Source organism: Spinacia oleracea, chromosome 6, assembly GCF_020520425.1.
Source record: "Spinacia oleracea cultivar Varoflay chromosome 6, BTI_SOV_V1, whole genome shotgun sequence".
Classification (NCBI taxonomy): Eukaryota; Viridiplantae; Streptophyta; class Magnoliopsida; order Caryophyllales; family Amaranthaceae; genus Spinacia; species Spinacia oleracea.
This window is the reverse complement of record NC_079492.1, coordinates 146343360-146367450: the sequence shown is the minus strand read 5'-3', so window position 1 is coordinate 146367450 and position 24091 is coordinate 146343360. Positions and strand designations below refer to the sequence as shown.

Sequence of the window (24091 nt, the reverse complement as noted above, 5' to 3'; positions counted from 1 at the left end):
TCTACTCCAACTAGGTTGTTATCAAGTGAGTAGCATCGCATGGAAGGTTTTAACTTCTCCCATGATTGTGTGTTGAAACTTCTTAAATTTCATAGAATTAAGTTTAAAATTCACAAAACACTAAAAACATGATTTGAAAGTAACATAAAAGATAATTAACATCGTCAAATGAAGTTATGAAGCTCCATGTCAAACTCAATTGTTGAGAAATGCAACATCAATTGTCAATTGATTTTATCATATGATAAAATCTTATTAGAGTTATATGTGGTCTGATTCTTCTATAGTGTTAGCGTTTAGGTTCGTCAATAACCTATGATTTCGTCTATATCATCTTATTCAATCACTTTCATTGATAGATATGGATAGGTGTATTGGGATAGTAGGATGGTTATGCATCGTGTTCAACTGGGTTATTAACATTCAGTCTTTCATTGGTTAAATTTCAACATCCGACAATTACGTTACATTTTACTAGCATTCGGTGAATACACGATTTGTGCAAATATTTTAAAAAGTGTGGTTTTATAACCATATTTCAAAAGTATGGTTTTATAATGCCAAGCTGAAAGCGGTTTAATTTCAACATCCGATAATTACGTTACATTTTACTAGCATTCGGTGAATATACGATGTGTGCAAATATTTTCAAAAGTATGGTTTTATATCTATATTTCAAACAGTGCGTCTCATGTGTGACCAGCCACACCATCAACTTGACGGTGTGACGCACGCAGTTAATATGGAAAAAGTTATTGACGGGTGTTATTTGACGTTCTATGTTGGTGTTACTTATACATTGTATTCGCTGTTACTTTCCTTGTTTTACTGTAGTTTCTTGAATTTCATGCTAGAGGTTCCTTGTATAGACTGATGTTACTTGATTTTCTATGCTCATGTTACTTGATTTTCTATGATCGTGTTACTCGATTTTCTATGCTGGTGTTACTTATACATTGTATTCGTTGTTACTTTTCTTGTTTTATTGCAGTTTCATGTTAGAGGTTACTTGTATATAGACTGATATTACTTGATTTTCTATGATAATGTTACTTATACGTTGCATTTGCTGTTATTTTCTTGTTTTATTACAATTTCTTGGATTTCTTGTTCGAGGTTCCTTATATAGACTGGTGTTACTTGACTTTTTATCTCGATGTTACTTTTAATTATTGCATTTTCTTCAATTTCATGTTAGAGGTTCCTTGTATAGAAGGGTGTTACTTGACTTTCTATGCTAGTGTTATTTATACATTGTATTCGCTGTTACTTTTCTTGTTTTATTGCATTTTCTTCAATTTAAGGTTACAAGTTATTTGTATATACCGATGTTATTTTATTTTTTATGCTGATGTTACTTTATTTTCTGGGCTTTAAACATATTGGTTTATTTATAAGTATGAACATGCCACACCATCAAGTTAATGGTGTGGCTGGTCACATATAAAACTTGAGGTATTTCAAAAGTATGGTTTTATAGTGCCAAGCCGAAAGCAAAATAGGCTTTCCAGCTAAAGCCAATGGATCATACTTCGTATTAGTTTAGATTGGGCTTTATTTTGGATAGTACAAAACATTCAAGCCCATTGTCTGAAATACGCCACTATATTTGGACAAGTCTGTCAAATTGTTAATTTTAAGCGTTCAAAACTTCAACGAAAGCACCCAAAATTCATTTTGTTGTAATTTGCTTAATGTCATTTTTTTTTGTGTGATAAAATTTGCTTAATGTCATTTTAGTCTATGTGATAGAGACTACACACCCAATATTCACGTTATAGGTTTACGATATACGGAATACTAGATTCCTAACATAGTTAGAACTGGTTCTTTATAATACATATTTTATTGATCAATAAATAACATTTTTTCAAGGAGATTTATACAATCCTAACATGATATAGGTCATAAGTCATTTTTCCATCCTCGCTACATCACATAATACATACTCGTACTATGTATAACTGTATAAGACGGTTCACTGAAAAGCATCAGCGAGTGATTTCTACTCCCATTTCACTAGTGTCTTAAGAAGTTGAGATCATGTTCAAATGTTACGAATGTACCATAGGTCGCAAAATGGATTAAAAATCCAAAATAATGTCGACACGAGGTTTCAATTTAACTTTCGCCCGTTCATTTCTAGGTCAAGTAGCTAACAACTTAGGTAACGACTAACCAGTAACGAGCATAACATTAACGTTAATTTAAACTCTATTCAAAATTAGCCTTTTCACCCCAAAACTCTCTTCCAATCCTCTCCTAACCAAACACTCCCATTTAGCTTTTTCTAAAGATCAAACCTCTAATTCACTCCAAAAATCTCTTTTTCCCTCAAACCTCTCCTAACCAAGCACCCCCATAATATTTTTCCAAGGAGATTTACACAATCCAACATGATATAGGTCATAAGTCATTTTCCCTTTCTCGCTACATCACATAATACATACTCGTACTACGTATAATACGGTTCACTGAAAAGCATCAGCGAGTGATTTCTACTCCCATTTCTAAACTAGTGTCTTAAGAGGTTGAGATCATGTTCAAATGTTTCAAATGTACCATAGGTCGTCAAATGGATTAAAAATCCAAAATAATGTCGACACGAGGTTTCAATTTAACTTTCGCCCTTTTATTTCTAGGCCAAGTAGCTAACATAGTAACATCTTAGGTAACGACTAACCAGTAACGAGCATTAACATTAATTTAAACTCTACTCTAATAGCTTTTTGTTAAGTCAGATATTTCGCTTTTAACGTTATTTCCAATGCTCGAACCCGAGACCTTGGTTAAGGAGCAAGAGGCCCTTAGCCACTCATGCCAACTTCAATTGGTACGTTATCTAATTATTTGGCTTTACTAATAAACTGAAATGTGATTAATACTACTCCCTCGGTTTCATTTTATTTGTTACATTTAACCCAAAAAGCTCTCATAAAAATTGGTTCTTAGGGCAAGTAAAACGAGACGGCCAGACAGGAATGTCAGTTACATTTATTTGTTTGAGGAAGATTAATACTCTACCACTTGAGGCTAAAGATGGCTGAGGGCCGGGCCGAAACCCGACACGAAAAAATCACGGCCCAACACTGGCACAAAGTCGTGAGCCGGGCTTGGGCCTAATTTTTTTGGAAAAGCACACTAAATTTAGTAAAATTAGCCTTTGGCACTATAGGCCGGCGGCCCGACTCGAAAGCATGTGGGATTGGGTCGGGCCTGTGCCCTATTTTTAACTTTTCGGCCCGACACGAAACAACGTGGGCCTAGTGTGGGGCCGGCCCGGTTAGGCCCGTTGGCTCGGCCCGACCATCTTTACTTGATGCTCCCATTGCAACACCATTTGATGTTGTCCCATGGTTCTAACGATTAATCTCTCCCAAATGAAAAAGCAAAATAAAAACTATAAATAAAGTATACTCGTATATATTAAAAGGCGTTTTTAAGGAAATTTATATGACACGTGGCTATCTGCTTATTATGAGTCATACCCTTAATGTGATCCCACATACATAAAAAAATGTCAAATATGAGTTGCTTAAGGTTTGAATCTTCAACCTTGTGTTTAACCAATACAACATTTACCACTAAGACATGAATGAAATGTTTCATTGCGATAGTAAAATCAAATGTTATCAACGACATCACCCGGGCCCAACAACTAGTGATTAATAAAAACGTGTACATCAGACGTCGGAAGCACTACAAACACTGGATTTTTGAAACCATAAAGAAACAGCACAGAAAGCATCTAAAATGACCTATAACAAGCTCATATCATGTGATACTCCTAAATGCAAGCAATAACTTCCACCAAACGCAACCCAAAAACACAAAATACGAAAAAAAAATATGGTGTACTGCGATGTTCACGCAATCCGCACAATCACGCTGCACGCAACATATACCCGGGTGTCAATCACGCTGCACGCAACATATACCCGGGTGTATATTACACACTTGGGAAAATCTGCGCTGCTGAAAATTAACTCCAGATATAACAATAGTACGACTAGTATGTGAAAAAACTGTAACAAACATGGCATATGATTGATCCTAGAAAGGAAAGAATGAAGATTATTCATGGGTAGTAGGACCATTTCAGAGCTGGTATTATATTCTACTTTGCCTGATATGATGACGACTTCCTTGTTCTAGCAACAAATGAAGAAAATTCAACTCAATAAAGAATATTCTACCTTTGTTCAACAACTGACAGTTTGAACTCACGCTTCGTCCTGGTAAGTTAATGCATGAAATTATGCATAATTATCAGGAATGAAAACCAATTACATTAACAGCAGGCAGAAACTTAACAAGTGTTACTTCTAATCAGAGAAAATATAGCAGGTCATACAGTTGTAGCCTGCAAAGATCCGAGATCACCACAAACAAAAAATGTTCAAATGTGATGGATGAATCGAACTAGGACCAAAAACCACAATTTAACAGAAGAAAACTGGACAGGATAAAGGAGGATGTAAATGAAGCAGTTAGACACAATCTGAATAAAAGGCCTACTGATATATTCAAGTAAATGTAGAAAACCTGAGCCAATAGGGATTATAAACAAGCTCTAACAGAACAGTAACTAAAATAAGCCAATTGACAATGCAATTAGATCTCCAATCAATGTCTACATGAGTAACAGGGTTACAAACCATGATCAATGAAAGTTATCCATGCCAGTTAAAATCTTAAGGACGATGCATACCAGTAATACCGATACCGGACGGAAAGAGCTTGCAGTAGACTTTCATGGAAAAACAGTCACGTCCGCATAAAACAGCGGAAAAGAATCAACAAAAAAATTTGCTTAATGGAAACAAGGGGGCACCCTTCGAGGAAGTGATGTGTATGGCAAGAGAAAACAAGGGCCAGAGACTTCTAAAAACAAGTCAATTACTCTTTTCTGAAGACATTCCTTAATGAAGGTTTTGTAGAATCACATGGCATTGTGAAATGGGATGGTTTCTTGAAGGGAATGAACAATGAAACCCAACATTTAATTTTAGCATTTAAACTCTTCAACACACAATATAAACAGTTAACGTTGAAATGAACGTGGTTATCATCTAAAAGGCGCTACCTAAGTTCATAAACAACAACAGTAGACAAACTCAGAACAGGTGAAAATGGATTACCAGAAGTAAATATAGAGAATCACAGGCTACAACACCAACAGAACAATACTCTTAATATGCATTAATGACCAAATAACACAAATACAGACTTCAACTAATTAACACCTGAAAATCTTTTTCCAGTTCCTAGCTTATTCCACATTCCATCTCCGGCTTGTTCATGCCACACGAGCAGCAATGACATCTATAGCAAAGTCAAGCTCAATGCACCATGCAATGACACTGGCCATGTAAGAATCTAATTGATCATTTCACTATCCAAGCGAAGCAAAAGAGCTTAAGAGAAAAGAAGAACGAAATATGCAAGAAGCACATGTAATTTCAACATCATCGGGAATCCCTTTATCCCGAGAAGAAATGAGTGAATTAGTTATTAGTTCATCCACAATTAAGAATGCAGATAAGAGTTCAATATTGTGATTCTGGGTTTTGACATAAAGAACATGAGTGTTAATCTGCCCCCAGTAAGTCTCGGGAAGCTTCTGCAAACATCGTAATAATCCACATTCGATAAACCACGGTTTCTCCAAACATCAAACAGATGAAGCCACAAAAATAACAATCACAGAGAACTGCATAAAGATCCCATTGATATAATCACTATCATTTCATCATAAAATCAAAGATCCATGATTACATCTTGCAACCACCCAAAAGATCACGAAAAGCTAATCTAAAATAAAATTACTACCTTAATGTCCTTACCCCTTTGCTTGCCCTTGCCCCGGTCCTAATCCACTATTTATACCAAAACATGTTAAGCCAAAAAGTCAATAGACATCCTTCTTCTATATAGCCCTATATCCCAAACCACCATCTTTACAGAGAACTATACCTCTGAATCGAGGCTGGACACGACGACCGGCAAGCTTTCAAAAAATTCACAGTTCCATTAGGTCATCCCAATACTATGCACCTGTAAAATTGAAACAACTGAACAATCTTAACATTCAAACCCCTCAAAATGGTGGATTTCAATCATTTGAGACCAATCAAAATCAATGCTCAAACAACACAAAAACAAATAGCTTACCTTGTACCCCCAAAATACCCAGAAATTCAGCAAAAAATTGCACTATTGTTCACATCTACCTCTGCAGAAAACAACCCAATTCAACAATCCACCAAAAATAACACAAACCCCAGAAAATTAATCAATCAACTGTGGATTAAAAACATACCTTTGGCAGAACATCAATACCACGATAAGATTCCGGCGAAAACCCAACCATCCATAACCCTGGAAACACATTCTACAATCCCCACGAAAAACCCAAAATCAGGAAATCAATAACAAAGGAATCAGTAACATTTGGAGGAAAAGAGAAGAAGTAAAACTTACATCTACTTGCTTCTGAACATTTTTAGGGCGCTTCTTAGGGCGACGAGAAGGCTTAGAATGAGTCATAGAGTAAATATCTTCTTCAATTTCATCCCTCGACAAAGAGATCCAAAACCTCTTAGTCTCCCTCCTCTCACTTCCTCCGCCGCCGTAAGTACCGCCGTAAACTTGCGTCTCCGACCCGCGCAACCTCATCGATTTCGGCAAATTATCACCTGCACCGTCGACCATTGTAGGAGTATGAATATTATAGTTAGTGTTAGTTGTTGTTGAAGAAGTCCCTTTCATAGCGGCAGCTCTTCTGGGCCGTAGATTCCATCCTTTCTCACTACCATCTTCTCCACCGTCACCTTCTTCTGCAACTTCCCGCTTCTTCCCACAATCTCTCTCCTCATCATCATCATCAGGCGCAGTTGTTGTAGTAGTTGTTGGTAGTAGTGGTGGCGGCGTCGGCGGATGATTTTGGTTGTGGTTGTTGTTGCGACGGTTTCGAGAAGACCGAGATCCTTTAGAGTGGGAAGGTTCGGCGTCAGGCGGCGGAGGAGGAGGAGGAGAAGGAGTGTCGTATGGTGAGCGGCGACATCGATGATCTTTTTTGGAGCCCCATTTGAGAAATGTTAAGGGGAAATTGTGTAGAGGTGATTTCACTGGCGCTGCCGCCATTAATAAGCAAGAAGAAACTTTCAGTTTTGAGGTTTCTCTCTCCTAAGATTTCTCTCTGGTTTTTCTTGGTGTGGTTGCCGTGAAGGAGCAGCGAGAGTTTGATGTTTGTGTGTGTGTGCAAGAGTGGGGTTTCTACGTGGAGTACTAGTATAAGGGAATTGGATTTCCTAATTTGACGATTATGTCCTTTGTTGTTGAATTGTCGTTTTGACGGTTATTGAGGGGAGGCTGGTCGTATTACGGTTTAGAAATTGTCGTTTTAAGTTTATTGAAAATGGGAAGGTGGGCCAGGGGTAGGAAGTGGTCAAGTACATGGAGTTGGAAACCTATTTTGTAACACCTCTATTTTGGAAACCTATAAGCCAAAGAAAATTGCATTTTCAGAGTGGATACGTTAAAATTATTTGTCATTACAATTAAGTAAAACAAGTGAATATGTGAAATTAGGAAAATGTCAAAATATCGTTTGCTAGGTTTTTTGTATTTGTAGTGCACTTTAGTTTAGTCATAGATATTAGATGTTTCTTCTTTCTTCTAGGCACCTATGCTCTTATCTTTGACTAGACGTCGAAAAAACTTATGTGTATCATTGGCTTTTATAATTTTTTATACACAAAAGAAATACTTCATTAGTCAAGTTTTTTGTCTTTAAAAGAGTCAAATGTTCGCTTATGGTGGTTGTTTGAATGTTTGTTTAAACAATAACGACACATCATTGCATTTGCAAACTTTTTTTCTCTCGTGAAAAGTTGAAGGTTATGAGAGTTTTTTTTTTTATGGTTTATCTCGAAAAAATATGTTCATTCAAATTTGTGTGTTCATTTAAGTTGAGCTATGGGAAGTTGGAGTCAGGCTAGAGTGAAAGTTCGATATTCTGTTTGGCCTTGATCTCCCTTCTGGGGCCATGATTATGAGCTGTATCTCTCCTCCTTAGTGATTGTCAATGGTATTCCTACTGAGATTTTCTCCCCCTCTAGGGGCATTCGCCAAGGGGACCCCCTCTCTCCTTATTTGCTCATTATTTGTATGGAGATCTTATCGATCTTAATTCATGATGCTACTTATAAGGGTGCTTGGTCCCCGTTCTCGATGGGTAGGAAAGAGGACTCAATTTCTCACCTTCTTTTTGCTGATGACATTCTTCTCTTTGGGGAATCTTCCTTGGTTAACATTTGGGTTCTTAAAGGGATTTTTGATCAATTTTGTGAGATTTTAGGCCAAACTATTAGTTTAGACAATAGTCATGTTCTTTTCTCCAAAAACACTTGCTTAGAGGATATAACTTTGTTTTGTGATGGCATGAACATTAAGGAAACAATCGACATAAACCCATATTTAGGCTTTCCTCTTTCTAGCAATAGACCCTCAAAAAACAAAGTGCATTTCATAGTGCAAAAAATCATGGGTAAGCTAGCCTCTTAGAAATTGAACTTTCTCTCCAAAACGGGTAGGTTTTGTCTTATCTCTTCCACGCTCAACACCTTTCCTAACTACTACATGCAGTGTTTTCTCCTCCCGAAAGACCTTGAACAAGCTAAATTCTGATGTAGCAAGATTCTTGTGGGGGGGGGGGGGGGGGGCACAAAAAGAGGCTTCACCTTGTGCGTTCCAAAGAGGAAGGGGGCTTGGGGATTAGATGTGCTAAGAAGCTTAATAAGGCCCTGCTGAAATTGTGGTGGAAACTTTTAAAGTTGGAGAACAATTTAGCAGCTAGGGTGCTCAAAGACAAATATTTTAGGCCAAATAACACTTTTAGGGCGTTTTCCACGGGGTCTCATTTGTGGAGAGGCATGGGTAAGGCCTGTAATCTGTTTAAGGATATCCTTAGATGGAGGATTGGTGTGGTTCCTCTATTTCTTCTTGGTATGACTATTGGAATGGGCTTAGCACTCTTGGATCTTTCATTTATGGCCCTTTAGCTAAGGAAGAGGAGTCAAATAATGTGAGTCAGTACTAGGAGGCAAATCAGTGGTTCTTTGGGAATATCTCCTTTGTTTTGCCTTCGGATGTGGTCAGCCGTTGTGGTAGTATTGTTATCCCTGATCAAAGTTTTAATCATATTGACTTCATGTATTCAGATTTCACCTCAAATGGCAAGTTTGATTTTTCTGGTGCCATGAAATGTATTGGTAAAAACGATTTTCTGGTGCCTTCTAATTTGGATTGGATTTGGAAAATTGCTAGTTTACATGGCTGACTTTTTTAGATCGTATTCCACACAAAACTTTGCTGAAGTCGAGACATATTATTCAGGTTAATTATTGTTCTTGGTGCGCAAACTCTCATGAGTATACAAGCCATATCCTTAGGGATTGCCCTCAAGCTAGAGAAGTTTGAGAACTTTTTAATGTGCCAGACATGATTTTCCAAGACCCTCTTCATCTTTGGCTTTTTTCAAATCTCAACATTAAGTATGTCCCTCAATCTCAAACTATCATTCTACTTTGCAGACCCTCTTCTTTTTTACCTTATGAAAAATTTGGTTAAGGAGAAACGACAATGTCTTCAATCAACACCTCTCAGACCCGGACAAATGTTACCTGGAAGCTCAAGCTTTAGCTTGGAAATTCTACACTCCGAGGGAACACATTTCTGTCATTTTAGCTCATCAATCCCACCCATTTGAATTGGACACCCCCCTCCCCTGGGTTAAACTGAATTGTGATGCTTCTTTTACTAAAAAGGGGGATTATGTTGGTACAGCATGAGTTTTTAGATTCTCGGGGGTTGCTGGAAATTGGGATATGGGCAACAAGTAAGGCTAAATCATCCCTCATGGCTGAAATTTTCGTTATTCAACTGATTGATGAGAGGAAATGGAGAAATATTATTGTTTGTTCTGATTCGCAGTAGGCTGTAAAACTGATTCAACTGGATGAAAGGGCAATAAATGTTAATTTCCTAATTCTTAATCAATGCAGGGCCCTCTTGTTGAGGTGTTGAACTCAAATATGAGCCACGTGAAAGCAACAAAGCGGCAAACAAGCTTGCTAAACATTGTAGGAGCAACATTGTTATGTCAAACCTTGTGTCTTTGTGGGATGTTCCTTCATATTTTACGAATCTTGTAATCATGGAGGATAAACCTCCCCAAAGCTCTTGTATTTTCTTACTAATGATTTAAATCCCAGCTTGCATAAAAAACTCCTACGATCCTACGTTCTTATCTTAACTGAAAATCGATTTAGAAACTTTTTAATGCAATCTTTCCCGAATAATAAAAACCCGTTATTTCAATTTAGATTGAATTGAACTTCGATTTTTCTTCTACATAACTAACACTTTTGGAGCCGAATTCAACTAATTGCGCAATCCCCACCAACCTCAGTCCGTGTGAGTTATGGTTCCGGGCCTTCTGGCCTTCCGGGTTGGGTAATTATTCGGGCCATCGGGTTATTATCTTGGTTCTCGATTTTCCGTACCTCGGAGTAAAAATACTCCTGAAGATTCCCCCAACCAGCTCCTTCATGCCACGGCTCTGTAACAGCAACCATTTGCCTCAAAACCCCCAAACCTCCTTTCCTTCCTCCTTTCAATTTCATAAACCCTAATTTTCAATTTCCCCAAATCAAATTAAACAATGGAGTAATATTTTCTCTCTCCTCGTAAACTGGAACAACCTTATTCTGATTCTTCAGTCACCAAATTCAAAAATAAACGCAAAACCCTAACATTATTTTTTCTCACTTTTACTCACTCCCAATTTGGGTTTTGCTTTGATTAATTGGCTGCAATGGACCGAGTTCGACATGACTCCACTAATAATCACTCCGAATCGACTAATGGTTTCAGATTTGCGCCTTCTACTCGGCAACCAGATTACAGCAGCAAAGTTGTTCAGGTTTGTTTTTTACTCTTCTGAAATCTCATTTCCGCTCGTCGAGTACATACTGAAGTTTGAGCGCTAAAATTGCTTGATTTGCGTATACCCACATTGATTATTGTGGAAATTGATTTGCTTCTGTGATTTTGCCAATTGGTGAACTTGTATTGGAGCTTGGGAATAATGCAATTAGGTTAGCAAATGTGTATTAGTTGTCTTGCCAAGATTTTTACGATTGTTGAACTTAGTTTTGTGCCATACAAAGAACTGGACCGTTTTATGCTTAATTTTAGAATCATGGTGATATTCCTGATGCAAATTGGTAACTATAGCGTATATTAAAACTATATAGATTCATGTGCCTGCTCATTATGTAGAGTGCTGAGGTTGAGATCCCATTGTAAGTTTTGGGAAGTCATCACTTGAGCTATTGCAAGGACACGAAATTTAGTACTGGAAATCAAAATTGGAGTTGAGGGGATGGTGGATTCAATATGTACGTGGTAGATGCGAGTTCCATTGGCAAAAAGAGGTGAATAAAAGAAGTTGTTGGGCTAGTAAAGAAAGATGAATTAGAGTTTATTTAGTAGTGGTAAGTGAGAAATTAATGTCCAGATGTTTTGGAAGAAGGGAAAAATAAAGGAAATGTTCAGCATAAAAAGATGGGCATTTTTGGGGCGAGAGTGTTGGCGGAGTTGTGTGCAAACAGGAGTGGGTTTAGGATGCCTAATGCTATGTGGCACTCTGAAAAGTGAAAACAGTTTAATGATGGGTTTTCTTCTGAAGATTGATAACTATGGTACCTCATGGTTAGAGAACCTTGCTGCTATACACCCTGCTATCTGTCTTGGGTGTACAAATCGCTATTTGGGACTGCCAATACTTGAAGTCTTGAAATCTATCCATTTCCTTCAAGTTTGTGAGTGGCACTTGTTTATTATGTGTAAATGCAACAAGAAATAAAATATCATTTATTTCATTTCAGCTGTTTGGGAAAGTCTAGATGAATGTAGCCTTACCTTTAAGTAGCCAAAGACTGTTTTTGAAATGGATGTGATGGAATTTAGTTGCTTGGAGAAGGAACTTATGGCACTTGAAACTGTACGTAGAGCGGTAGAGGTTGTAAATTCTAACTAGTGATGTTGGCGAGATTCCAATGTGGATTACACAGGAATGTCCAATTCGTGACATTTGTTTTGTGGGGATACTGTTTCTACTTGTTATCTGTTAGAAATAGAATTTCCTGTTCTGCTTCATGATTAACAATAGCACTACTATCATATTGGTTACATTCTAACAAATCATGCAAAATTCAGGATGCGCTGCGACACTTGGCATCAATCGATCTGATTGACTTATGTAACGAAGCAAAAGTTGAACGATGTCGGGCCAGTAGAGACCTGAGGAGTTGTGGTCGTCTTGTGGAGTGTGTGCTTAACTCATGCGGACATGCATCTTTGTGTGCAGAGTGTAGTCAGCGTTGTGAAAATTGCCCCATCTGTAGAGTTTCTTTGCCTAAGAACGGAAACATACTCCGACTCCGCCTTTACTACGAATGTGTTGAAGCAGGTCTTATACCAAAAGATTACAATGACAGATCTCCAGGAAAAGAAGATGGCGAAAAACACCTTACTGCTGATGTCCAACGTCTTTATTCTCTGTTTGATGTTGCCATGGAGAACAATTTATGTTGTTTGATAAGCCACTGTATCCACCAATATGATTTATTACCTTTTTCCTAAGTTCTTTTGCATATTAATCGGCAACCACAAACTGAATTTATACACAAATCTGTTAAACTCCGATTTCTCCCTTGCTTTCTTTTTTGAATGGACCAATATTTCGTTAGAAGAAAATTTAATAACATTCTTCTAAATCTTCATCTATGACTTCAAAACCCCCTTGTCAAATTCTTGTATTTTATGTCAGAAAGGATTGAATCTTTTGAAAGAAACCCTTAACCAACAGTTTTACTTGATCATAGTGACATTAATGCTTAAGAGTTAAGGGGCAGTATTTGTTTTTATTTTTGTTGGGTTCGTGCTGTGATTTCTTATTTTACCTTTCTCCCTCCAGCCGTTTGTGATATTTTTCTTCAGAAGACTGATGTTTTGGAGATAGTATTTCCTTGACAGAAATCTAATAGATGTTACAGATGTTTGCATGGATGAAAGTGCTGTATCAAGTGATCCTGTAATTGCATTTCTGCTGGACGAGGTGGTTGTCAAGGACTGGTGCAAGAGGGCATTCAAAAATATCATAGAACAAGTGCGAGGGATCTGTATCCTTGTTGCTTACGTCTCTCTTGGTTTCCTACTTTCTTATGCCTCTGTTTACTAGCATATTCTTTCTCTTTTTATCCTCTGTTGCTTGCATTTTTTGTTTCTTGACTGTCTGACCAGATAATCTTGAAATAAATGAGATGAAAACAAAAGTTGATGCACTTCTAAAGATATTGGAAAAGCTGGTTGGCTTGTCCAGTGTGCTGGAAGTTTTGAACTTGTCATTTAAGGATACACATTCAGCAAAGCTTGATGATCTTCACCGTCTTCAAGAGAGCATAATGAAAGCTAAGCAGGTTTAGTATCTAAATCATCTTTTTCCAGCCTATCTTGTTAAAATTGTTGTTTTATAGTATACATAATCGTACTTGTCATTTACTTCCTGCATATTCCATATAATAATTGGCTGTGCATTAGAAAAGTCGGTCTGAGTCTGCTAACGATTTTTTCTGTTGAATTTCAGCATATGGATATGATGTTGTGGTGCATTAGACATCAGTTTTTGGAGAATGTCCGGTCTTGCCATGATAATGTCTTTTCATGGCGTTCAATTGTGCGTGATAGGAAGTCTGCTGCTGTGAAACGGGCATGGCCTGAACCAGTTGCACTCTCTGGAGAGTCCGCTGAACAGGATTTCTCGAGTCTCTTTATTGAGGACGCAATATTGAACCTTGAAGTTGACAAAGGTGATGAGCAGGCCAGTGCTTTTGAATTAGAGGTTGCATCATTACAAAGGGACGGAGGTTCATCTTTCTTCAGGTTTAAGATTGAGGGATTGGGAGGCTGCTATCCATTCGAAAATGTGAGGGCTGCCATTGATGTACTCTTCCTTTGTGGAAGTTCTGATATGGTGGTTGCCAAACGTGCTATTGTATCCTTTTGCGGTGCTTTCATATATATATATATTAAAATTCTGTCTTTATTTATGCGAGCCTATATAAATTTTGCATGAGGGTGGTATTCTTTAACTCCACTTCAGTTTTTGTATTATCTGTATGACCGACATTGGACGACGGCTGATGAGGAATGGAGGCATGTTGTAGATGATTTTGCAGCTACTTTCAGTATAACCAGACACTCTTTACTGGAGTCTTTTACCTTTTATCTTCTGGATGATCACACAGATGAAGCCCTTAAGGTGACTGCCTTTAAATTCCACTTTAAGAATTATGTTGTAGCACTATGCTGGATAAAACAAAATGACCTATGCCTAGATCTTTAACTTCTCAATTATGTTAAACTTATAGCACTAGTTTAACTTACAACTGGTATTATGTTGAAGATTTTGCGGCTTTTGCCCGTGGTATTAAGTTTGAGTTCACACTTCAAGAAAATCTGATGCTTATGGAGTTATATTTTGCTCTATCCTTTTATTGTCCATCAGCTTGAATATCTTCTTATCTTCCAAACAAGTTACTTGCACTGAATATTTGGTTAGTCATCTAAAATGTATCGCAGGCCATTGATAGATTTTTTTTACTACTGTTAAAAGTTAACTGTGTGTCATTGGTTGGAGGATTTATTGACAAGACTTTTTGGGTCTATGTGTTCTGCTTAGAACAGTAGAGGCAGAGTTCATCATCCAAGTTTTATGGTCCCTATGGCTAGTTAAAAGAATTGCAATTAGTCTTGGATATTTTCCATTGAAAAATTCTATTTCTGTCATTTTGTTTTTATGTTGTTACTGCATAATTAATGTTTAGATTTAAGTTGATGGATTTTGTAACAATGACTTCACATACCGGAGGTTATCTCTTCCGCTTTTGTCTATTTTGTTATGTGAAAGTTATTGATGCATTATTGGAGGCTAGCATTTTAAGTTCCAAATTGCCGTTCTTATATCATCTGTTGCACTTCCTAACAAACAATTGCTCCAAAAAAATTGTTGTGTAGAAAGCTTGCCACCTTCTGCCAGAGATAGCAAGTCCAGAATCTCATCCTAAGATAGCAAAAGTTCTGTTAGAAAGGAATAGCCCTGATTCAGCTCTTATGTTTATGCGGTGGTGTGGCCGTGATGGTGGAGCTGAGGTGTCCTTGAGTGAGGCAGTCACAGCAGTTAGGGTCAGAGTGGAATGTGGCCTTTTAACCGAAGCATTCATGTACCAGAGGATGCTTTGCATGAAAGTCAAAGAGAAGCAATTGAATCATAAATTTCCAGTAGATGCTTTGGATGATTCTGAAGACGAACTCAGTAGTTGGACAGATTGGGTGCTTGTTTTGATCACCGAGATTTGCTATCTGTGTGTCCGAAGGAACTTTATAGACCGTTTCATAGAGCTTCCCTGGAGTATTGATGAAGAGAGGCATATTCATAAATGCCTCTTTGATTGTGCTACAGATAATCCCCGTTCAACTGCTGGAAGTCTTCTTGTTGTGTATTATCTCCAGGTGACTACTCCCTCTCTTCCCTCTCTATCTCCTGTACATCTATAGAATTTGCAATTCCAGTTACTTGCCCTACTCATGGACTCATGGGTCATCTCATATACGACTTTCCACTTTCTGAAAGATCAAGTATTTGATGCTTTGTCGTTTCTTTGTGGTTTGCTATTCTGTTTGTCTCTGAAGAGGAATACTATACAGGCTGGAAGTTAAAAGGACATGGCCCTAGTTTTTGGGGAATGTTATTATACTCTGTTAAAGAAGTTTAACTGTGGCGGAGTTGCATATTTTTCGAATTAAATCTACAATTGTGTTTAGCTGGAAACTAATGCAATTATATGGTTGTTTACATACTTCAGCGCCACCGGTATGTTGATGCATATCATACAGATAGGGAGCTACAGACAGTGGAGGAGCATTTCATATCAAATAATAATGTCGATGAAGAGGGTTTGTACAGAATGAGATCATCAGCTGACTGGAGATCAGGATTGGTTGTAAGTACCTCTTATCTTTATTTTTTTTATCAATAATCTGGTAGTTGTAGAATAATGTTTTTCTTTCCATCCAGATTTACGTTACCCTTGACTTATTTAGTTACGGAGTACTTGAGTTCTCTCAATGAGCCTCATATTCTTATTTCTTAGAATGAGTCCGCAATTCGAGGTTAGTTGTGGAATAAATCTTGGTTCTGCAGTCTGTTTGCTGGATTTGCACATTCTTCTGTCAAAATGTGAATGATAGGGAAGATTTTCTCAGGAGCTTTGTTGGCAATTTATGGAAATGAGTTCTAATTTGTTGCAAGATCATTTTCTTGTTGGCGTTTGTTTTCATACAATAAGAAGTATTCCTTTTTGTGTTGTTTGCAATATCACGTATTCATGTGAAGGCACACTTAATTGTATAAAGCATATAGCCGTGTAGTGTTTTGAGCAGCTTGATGCTAAATGCTGAATAGCTATGTCTCAAATTCTAATCAAAGAATAAGGCTTTGCTGACTTCAGAGCATAGGCAAATTTGTTCTCAGAATTCCCCACAAACATCTTCCGGGTTTTTAAGCTAACATTTTCATAGTTATTTTCTTGGCACCTCCATCAAGGCCACCACTGTGAACCGACCTCTTGTAGAGCATTAGATTTTGTTTAGGTTTACTCTTTCTCTCTCTCTCTCCACTCTTGATTTTGTTTTCCTTGCATGTACACCTGTTTTGGCTTTGTCCAATAATTTACACCAAACAACCAAATGTGACTGAGTTGGTGGTGTTCTGTTGAGCAGAATAAAGCTGTGGAGTTGCTTCCAGAAGTCGAGCAGCAGCAACTGAAGGCTGGAAAATTGCCGGAGGATATGGTTTTAGGTGTAGACAAGGCTGGTTATCAAAGAGAAGCAGATGTAGTTAGGGAACGAAAAGAAGCTGCTTCTATACCTTCAGCATCCTCACCCTTGTGTTCTTCCCTTATTCTTCAGATGGATCATGAGACTTCTTTCAAGCCATCTAATTATCCAAATTTGAATTCAGCTGGGCATGTTGGAGACGCTGAACCTGAATTTGTTAATATTTCTTCTCCATCTACTTCTCATGGAAATATCTTCACAAACACTGGGAGATCATCGAAGCCTCCATTCAGCATGGTAAAAAATTCCAAATTGGATGATGTCTTAACCTCTGGGTTTCATTCCATGAATGCTTCGGTCGTTAAAGATGTTAGTAGAGCTTCATCAAGGTTTTTTCTTGGTGAACTTCGAGATGCTGAACTTGACGAGGTCTCTCCCCAAGTAGAGCAAAATGGTCTGTTTGGACCTCTTCCAAAGGTTAGTCCACCACATTCTCGTAGGGTTATGGCAAAACCTACAAGGACGCCTAGCAGTAATCGTGGCTTGCTTGACGACTCACCTGAAGAAAGGTACAAAACTGCTTCTGGTAAGAGGTTGTTCTCACCAAGAGACCTAGATAGACCTGGAATTACAGCTTCTTTAGGAGATGCAATGGATATTTCTTGGAGGTAACAGACTTCAGATTTTGTACCCTTTTATTCCCCCTTCCCTGAAATAAAGGATGATATCATATTTATCCATAACTTTTAACATATGTTCTATCTCGTTATAGCCGAGAAGCATACAGTTCTCCGGCCACGGATTTCAACATTAGTGGTGCTCAAAGATGGCGGTCCGATGAAACTAGTGATGACGAAGAGCAGCCAAGTCCAGAAAAGTTGAGGGTTATTTCTTCTCATCCGACACCAGTAAAAAGAAGCTCTATAAGGGGTAAACTATCGCGGAGGTAAAATTGTGAATGTTGACTGTTACAGGGATTTTTTTTAGTAGTGAGAGGCTGCAATATATACTTGCAAGAAGATGATAAGCAGTTGTAAACTTGGCTCGGAAAGAAAAAGAAAAATAGCAATATTTCATTTGCTAAAGTTGATCAGCCGACTACAGCCTATGATGGTTGAACTACAGTGTGCAGAAAGGAAATATTTGGTAAGGGAACACAAAGTTGCACAGTATAGTGTTTATCCTGTGTTCTTTCTTATTGGAAAGGGAGTGATTTTGCAGAATCATGCATCCTTTAAACAACACGAGCCTGCTAATTTTGCACCTGTGTTTCTGCATTTGTGCATCTTCTCGCAGTTTCTGCTCTCTCATCTGATGTAATTTATGTGCTAAGAATTTATTTTGGGGGAAGCAGAGGATATGAGCTTGACTTGAGTATCATATGCACATTCAGCTGCAAACTGATGGGATTTGTTTTAGAGTGTCCAAGCTCAAGTAATGATGCAGTGAAATTCAATTTTTGTCCATGTGTATCTGTGTTTGATCTCCCGCTGCTTTTAAGTAGATTTAACATCATATTTAGTGAATTTTAATGTTGCCTATTTCTGTCATAGCTCCCTTGAATATGTGCAATCAGTATGAATGGCCAGTGGGCTATAGAAGGAAGTAAAAAAATATGAAGTTAGGCCCTGTTTTTTTGGACTTCTTTTTCATAATTTCAGTTCAGTTTGGGTCTAATATCTCAGTTCATTTCAAGTCCAATAAGTTCAGTTTAGTGCAGGTGTAATAAGTTCGGTTCAGTTCAGGTCTAATAAGTGCAGTTTGGTTCAGTCCAAAAGAACATAGCCTTAGAATTCAAACTATTTCAAAACTTGATCTTGGAAGCCTAGAATAATTATTAACTCTTTTTAATTCTCTGCTTCGTGGAAAATGCAATTGAACTTGGTGAATTACTTTCACAATACTCCCTCCGTCTCAAATTAGTTGTTACACTTACCTTTGCACAAAGTTTTAGGTGATAAGTGGTTGTTTGGTTATCAATTGTTATTTTATTGAAAAAGTAGATGTGATAGTAGTTAGTGGGGTATTTTTTTTAATCGAATGAGAGAGAGTGTGGGGACAAAGAAAAATTTAGTGGGAAGAGAGATATAATATAATAATTGTAGGGTCATTCCTAATTTAGAAGTGTAACAACTAATCTGGGACGGACGAAAAAAAAAAGTGTAACAACTAATCTGGGACGGAGGGAGTATTTACAATTTCCCCATTTTCGAAGACTCGACTATTGAGAATTTACAAGTCAATGAACTACACAACGATCAACATGCTTAAACATAGAAATGCTACGCAAACTTGAGGGGGTAAAAGAAGGCCTAACTAAAAAGTAAAAATGAAAAAGAAAAAAAAAAGATTACAAGAAAAGAAAATGAGGGGTATTGTAGGAAATTGACGTGATTGTAGACAGAAATAAATCGTGGTTACTTAGTGGTGTATATGGAAAGCAAGCCACTAACCGTTTTAACCGCCACTTTTCAAAATCAAAATCAGAAGTAGTCCGTACGGGGATGTATCCTAAGCAGAAAACATAAACATCTTAACTCTACAAAGTACAAAGTGAAGTCATATCAAGTTAAAAATTCAAGCATCAGATGAATACATTATGAGAAGTTGCAGGCGCGAATCTCGAGTAAGGAAAGGTCCATGGTCTGCTGAAGAAGATGAAGTTCTTATCAACTTTGTCAACCAAAATGGACCTAGAGGCTGGAGCTCCATTCAATCCAAAGGTCTTCTTCCACGAACCGGCAAATCATGCCGTCTTCGTTGGGTCAATAAACTCCGACCCAATCTTAAAGTGTAAGTTACTCTGAATAGCGTTGCATGGTTTAATTAATAAACATAATCAAGTACTCACTCTGTCCCTTTTTGTTTGCCACATTTGTTGTTTTTAGGCCGTCTTTAAAAAAAAATTGTCTACTACCAATCTACCATAAAAGATTAGGAGACCTAAACTTTACTCTCACATAAAATACATTTAGTCCCACCATCTTTTTATCTTCTCAATTCTACACAACCAAATCTTAATAAAGACCTATCAGTACATGACGCAAACAATTAGGGACGGAGGGGTACTTTCAGAGGCGAGTAAACACGAGTTTCATAAGATCTTGAGTGGTGGAGGAATTTCTTTATAGGAATTTCATATTGTATATATGGATAATGGATCAAAGGCCGTGCATATATTATAGTAATATATGCAAAGAGAATATTTGAATTTCTTATATTGTAATCTTTGATTTTTTGACGTGCTTTTTTTTGGTTTTTTTTTTGTGTGACATTTGTGGGGGTATAAAGAGGTTGCAAATTTTCAGCAGAGGAGGAGAGAATAGTGGTGGAATTACAAGCAAGGTTTGGTAACAAATGGGCAACAATTGCTTCACATTTGTCAGGTAGAACTGATAATGATGTCAAAAATTTCTGGAGTTCTAGGAAGAAAAGGCTTGCTAGAACTTTGAGTTCCACTTCACAGCCTACCAACAAGCACCCGTGCCGAAATCAGATCAAACAGAATTCAACACCACTTCCTCAACTCCCATCTAACTTGGAGGTAAAACTCTTAATACTTCTAGATAGATTATGACCGATAATTAATACTATAGGATTAGTGCATTTGTTGTATGTCTATTACTACTCCTTAATTAGGCTGCGTTCTATTCACCTGATTTTCACTTATTTTTCCTGAACTTATCTTATCTGAACTTATCTGAACTTAACAAAACTTATCTGAACTTATTAGAACTTATCAAAACTTACTTTAGTTATAAATTTATCAAAACTTACTTTAGTTATAAATTTATCAAAACTTACTTTAGTTATAAATTTACTTGCCAACCCTTATTTTTCCTGAACTTATCTTATCTGAACTTATCTGAACTTAACTGAACTTATCTGAACTTATCTGAACTTACTTTTCATGAAATAAGTGGAAATAAGGTGAACAGAACAGGGCCTAAAGCTTGTTAAAACTTACAAAGTTGTGAATTTTTGGCATTACAAAACAATGCACTTTGTAATGTTACCTAGTAAATCTTATCTCCATGCCCTAAATTCCTGTTGACATGATCATGCATGTATTATACTACTACTATGTACTCACTCCGTTGCAGTTATGACTTGTAAGTTAAAATCTATATCGCGATACCCTAAAAGGCCTAAAACAATACCAAGTATATATATATATATCTTACAATTCATTGTGACAAAAACAATACATTATAGCATCATTTTAATTGTGCTACATGAATTCACTTATTTCACAGCATTTTGAGAGATTTAGGCCAAATTGTTGAAAGGCACCATAATGTCTTCTTACCTAGTAAAAAGAAAATGATCATGTATTGTATTTTGTACTCTGTTCCAGTCATGACTTGTAAGTTAAAATCTATCTCACGATACCCTGAAAGGCCTAAAACAATATACGAAATATATCTTACTTCATTGGGACAAAAACAATACATGATAGCATCATTTTGTGCTACATGAATTCACTTATTTAGTTATTTCACAGCATTTTGAGAGATTTAGGCCAAATTGTTGAAAGGCTCATATGTTTATTTAATTTATACCATAATGTTTTTAAGTACCCTAAATATGTTTACATGGTTCTTATTCTAGTACTTATTCCCATATCCAAGTAATTAAATTTTCTCCTTTATGATGGTGCTCACACAATACATGTACACACACAATTTCAGGTTCCTGAGAGTAGCAACTCTATGATTCAAGTGGGTGCACCTTCATCCTTGACTTCTGAATCCATACAGACAGTAAATGGTTCACTGATAAGCACAAACCCCTCAAAAAAGTCTGCAATATCAGAGTCATCATGGTTCATCCAACACCCTAACCCTAACCCTGCACCTGCATTATCAGAGTCATATAACACTCTTCCACTCTTACCTGATCATCATCAAATGATAGATTTTGAATCTGTTTTTGCTGAATCAATAACAAGCTTCTCTCAATCATCATTCCATTCCACAAATGGTTATGATTTCGATATGTCGTTTTTCGGAGGGTCGTTGGAGGGTAGCTGCAGCAAGAGTGTTGTTGTCCCTGTTCAGAGAGATCCAGTTGGAAATTTGATCAACAACCCAGATGGTTTCTTTGATGATTTCCCAACTGATGTGTTTGATTGTCTTGATCCATTACCAACTTCTTTGGATTAATTCCATTGAAATTTGTTGAACTAATATTTATTTACTCTTTTTCATGTCTATTTCAGAATTACTTGTTCCACAAATCTTCTGCAATATGATTCATTAGAATTTGTGTTCATTTCAATCTTGGTGTAGAGCAGAGTCACAAGGACAATGATTATTTAATGAGTTAGATTTCATTTTCATTTTAGTCTTGGTATGTGTAGAGAAAGTCATAAGGACAATGATTATTTAACGAGTGGGTGCGTTTTATTCACATAATTCTCACTTATTTTTCCTGAACTTATCTTATCTGAACTTATTTGAACTTAACTGAACTTATTTGAAATTATCAAAACTTATTTTAGTTATAAGTTGTACTTGGTTAACCCTTATTTTTCCTGAACTTATATTTCTTGAAATAAGTGGAAATAAGGTGAACATAACACAACCTTAGAATTATTTTAATTTCATTTTAGTCTTGGTGTAGAGAGAGTCACAACTCACAAGGACAATGATAATTTAATGGATTTTAATATTTTCATCATTTTGTGATTTATGGTTGGGATAAAATTGTGTAATGGGCCCACTTTATGCAAATCTAGTGCCTTTGTTAAAGATTGAACACTAGCAAATCAAGAAAAATAATTTAAGTGCAAGTTTGGTGTACCATAAACATATAGTATTATAAAAAATTAAAAACCAATCAATTAAGTCCATTATTTCATCAAACATAGATCGAGTAATAATATATTAGTCCTTATCTTCTAATTAAAATACTCGTATTTAATTATTCTGAAAATGAGTTTAATAACTCTCAAATATTGAGCAATCCCAACCACCCTTTTGTCTCATTTACAGCTACAATTTGAGTTATGGGTTCTAGCCTTAAGTGACCCATATATATTTAAATTACTCCCTTTGTCCTTGGACCCTAATGGTTTGCTCCATCTACTAGAATTTTAAAGAGACAAAAATAGCGGGAACAAATATATTACAACAAAATATAATAAATGTGTCAAATTAGGTTGATTTCAGGTCATTCGGATTCTGTTTAGGTTGGGTTTGGGTTTCACTCAGTTACTTCGATTCGGGTTCGAGTCGGATTATTGAGTCGGGTCAAGGATTGCCAACCCTACTTCTAAATGACCATATATATTTAAATTTTTCCCATCGTCCTTCAACCCTAATGGTTTGCTCCATCTACTAGAATTGTGAAGGGACAAAAACAGCGGGAACAAATATATTTTATGTGGTTTAAAGTTATGGTCCTGGGAACATTTATGGTGATGGACAACGTTTAAGGAATTAACGAATAGACTAAAACGACAAATGGAACAAACTAACAATTGAGGTTGGCATGAGCGGTTAATAGCATGAGGGATGCAGTCCATCGAGACACCAATACAAACAGGAGAATAATCCACTTGTCGAAAACGATGGGAATTCCTCGTAGTAGAACCAAAAAAAACGAATTGAACGAACAAAAATGGACGAAATGAGTAATATATTTACGAAAATGATAAAGGTCGCAACATGCGACCTTTAAGCCGTGTCACAATGATGACATGGCATGCTTATGTGTCATGATTTAAATTAGAAATTAAAATATTTAACTTATATTATCTATTTTACATGTTATAAAAAAAGGGTAGGAAAATCTTAATATTCTAATTTGTTTCCTTATTCATATCGACTACCTTATTTACATATTTCATAGTAGAAATATTGCATTGATAGCAAAAATATTATATTGACGTGTATCCTACGTGGCGCCTATATGTAATAATTAAACTGCGACACGTAAGATTGCGACAACTAAATGTTGTCGCAACTTGCGACCTTTATCATCGTCCATATATTTAAACATTAATTTGATTTTTTCCTTTAAAAAAAAAAAATTGATTCCCATGCAGAAAGAGAAAGAGAGTAGGTTCCTGACAGCTGTAGGTGGCAAGCAATCTGACAACGTGAAACATGAAAAGTCGATG

At 36.8% G+C, this 24091-nt stretch overlaps 3 protein-coding genes across 4 annotated transcripts; 2 read left to right on the top strand and 1 right to left on the bottom strand.

The window, feature by feature from the left end:
• Window positions 1-5729: 5729 nt before the first annotated feature.
• On the bottom strand, window positions 5730-7273 carry LOC110795479 (uncharacterized). Of its 2 annotated transcripts, none has more exons than XM_022000492.2 (4): window positions 6484-7273; window positions 6323-6394; window positions 6175-6235; window positions 5730-6057 (listed from the first exon to the last, which is right to left on the bottom strand). In XM_022000492.2, exons 1-3 carry the CDS (start codon window positions 7144-7146, stop codon window positions 6230-6232), a joined length of 741 nt encoding a protein of 246 aa, XP_021856184.1. In that variant the 5' UTR covers window positions 7147-7273; the 3' UTR covers window positions 5730-6057; window positions 6175-6229. The 2 variants fall into 2 exon arrangements, with proteins under 2 accessions (XP_021856184.1, XP_056689127.1); XM_056833149.1 differs by having other exon boundaries at window positions 6323-6381.
• Window positions 7274-10537: 3264 nt separating this feature from the next.
• LOC110795485 (E3 ubiquitin-protein ligase HOS1) lies at window positions 10538-18517 on the top strand. Its single transcript, XM_022000505.2, has 10 exons — window positions 10538-10987; window positions 12286-12676; window positions 13116-13250; window positions 13372-13547; window positions 13715-14122; window positions 14231-14389; window positions 15145-15639; window positions 15993-16130; window positions 16909-17633; window positions 17738-18517. The coding sequence occupies exons 1-10, from the start codon at window positions 10880-10882 to the stop codon at window positions 17913-17915; spliced, it is 2913 nt and encodes a 970-aa protein (XP_021856197.1). The 5' UTR covers window positions 10538-10879; the 3' UTR covers window positions 17916-18517.
• Window positions 18518-18651: 134 nt separating this feature from the next.
• Window positions 18652-22346, top strand: LOC110795066 (transcription factor DUO1-like). The gene is made up of 3 exons (XM_022000045.2): window positions 18652-19758; window positions 20257-20509; window positions 21657-22346. The coding sequence occupies exons 1-3, from the start codon at window positions 19565-19567 to the stop codon at window positions 22128-22130; spliced, it is 921 nt and encodes a 306-aa protein (XP_021855737.2). The 5' UTR covers window positions 18652-19564; the 3' UTR covers window positions 22131-22346.
• Window positions 22347-24091: the final 1745 nt, after the last annotated feature.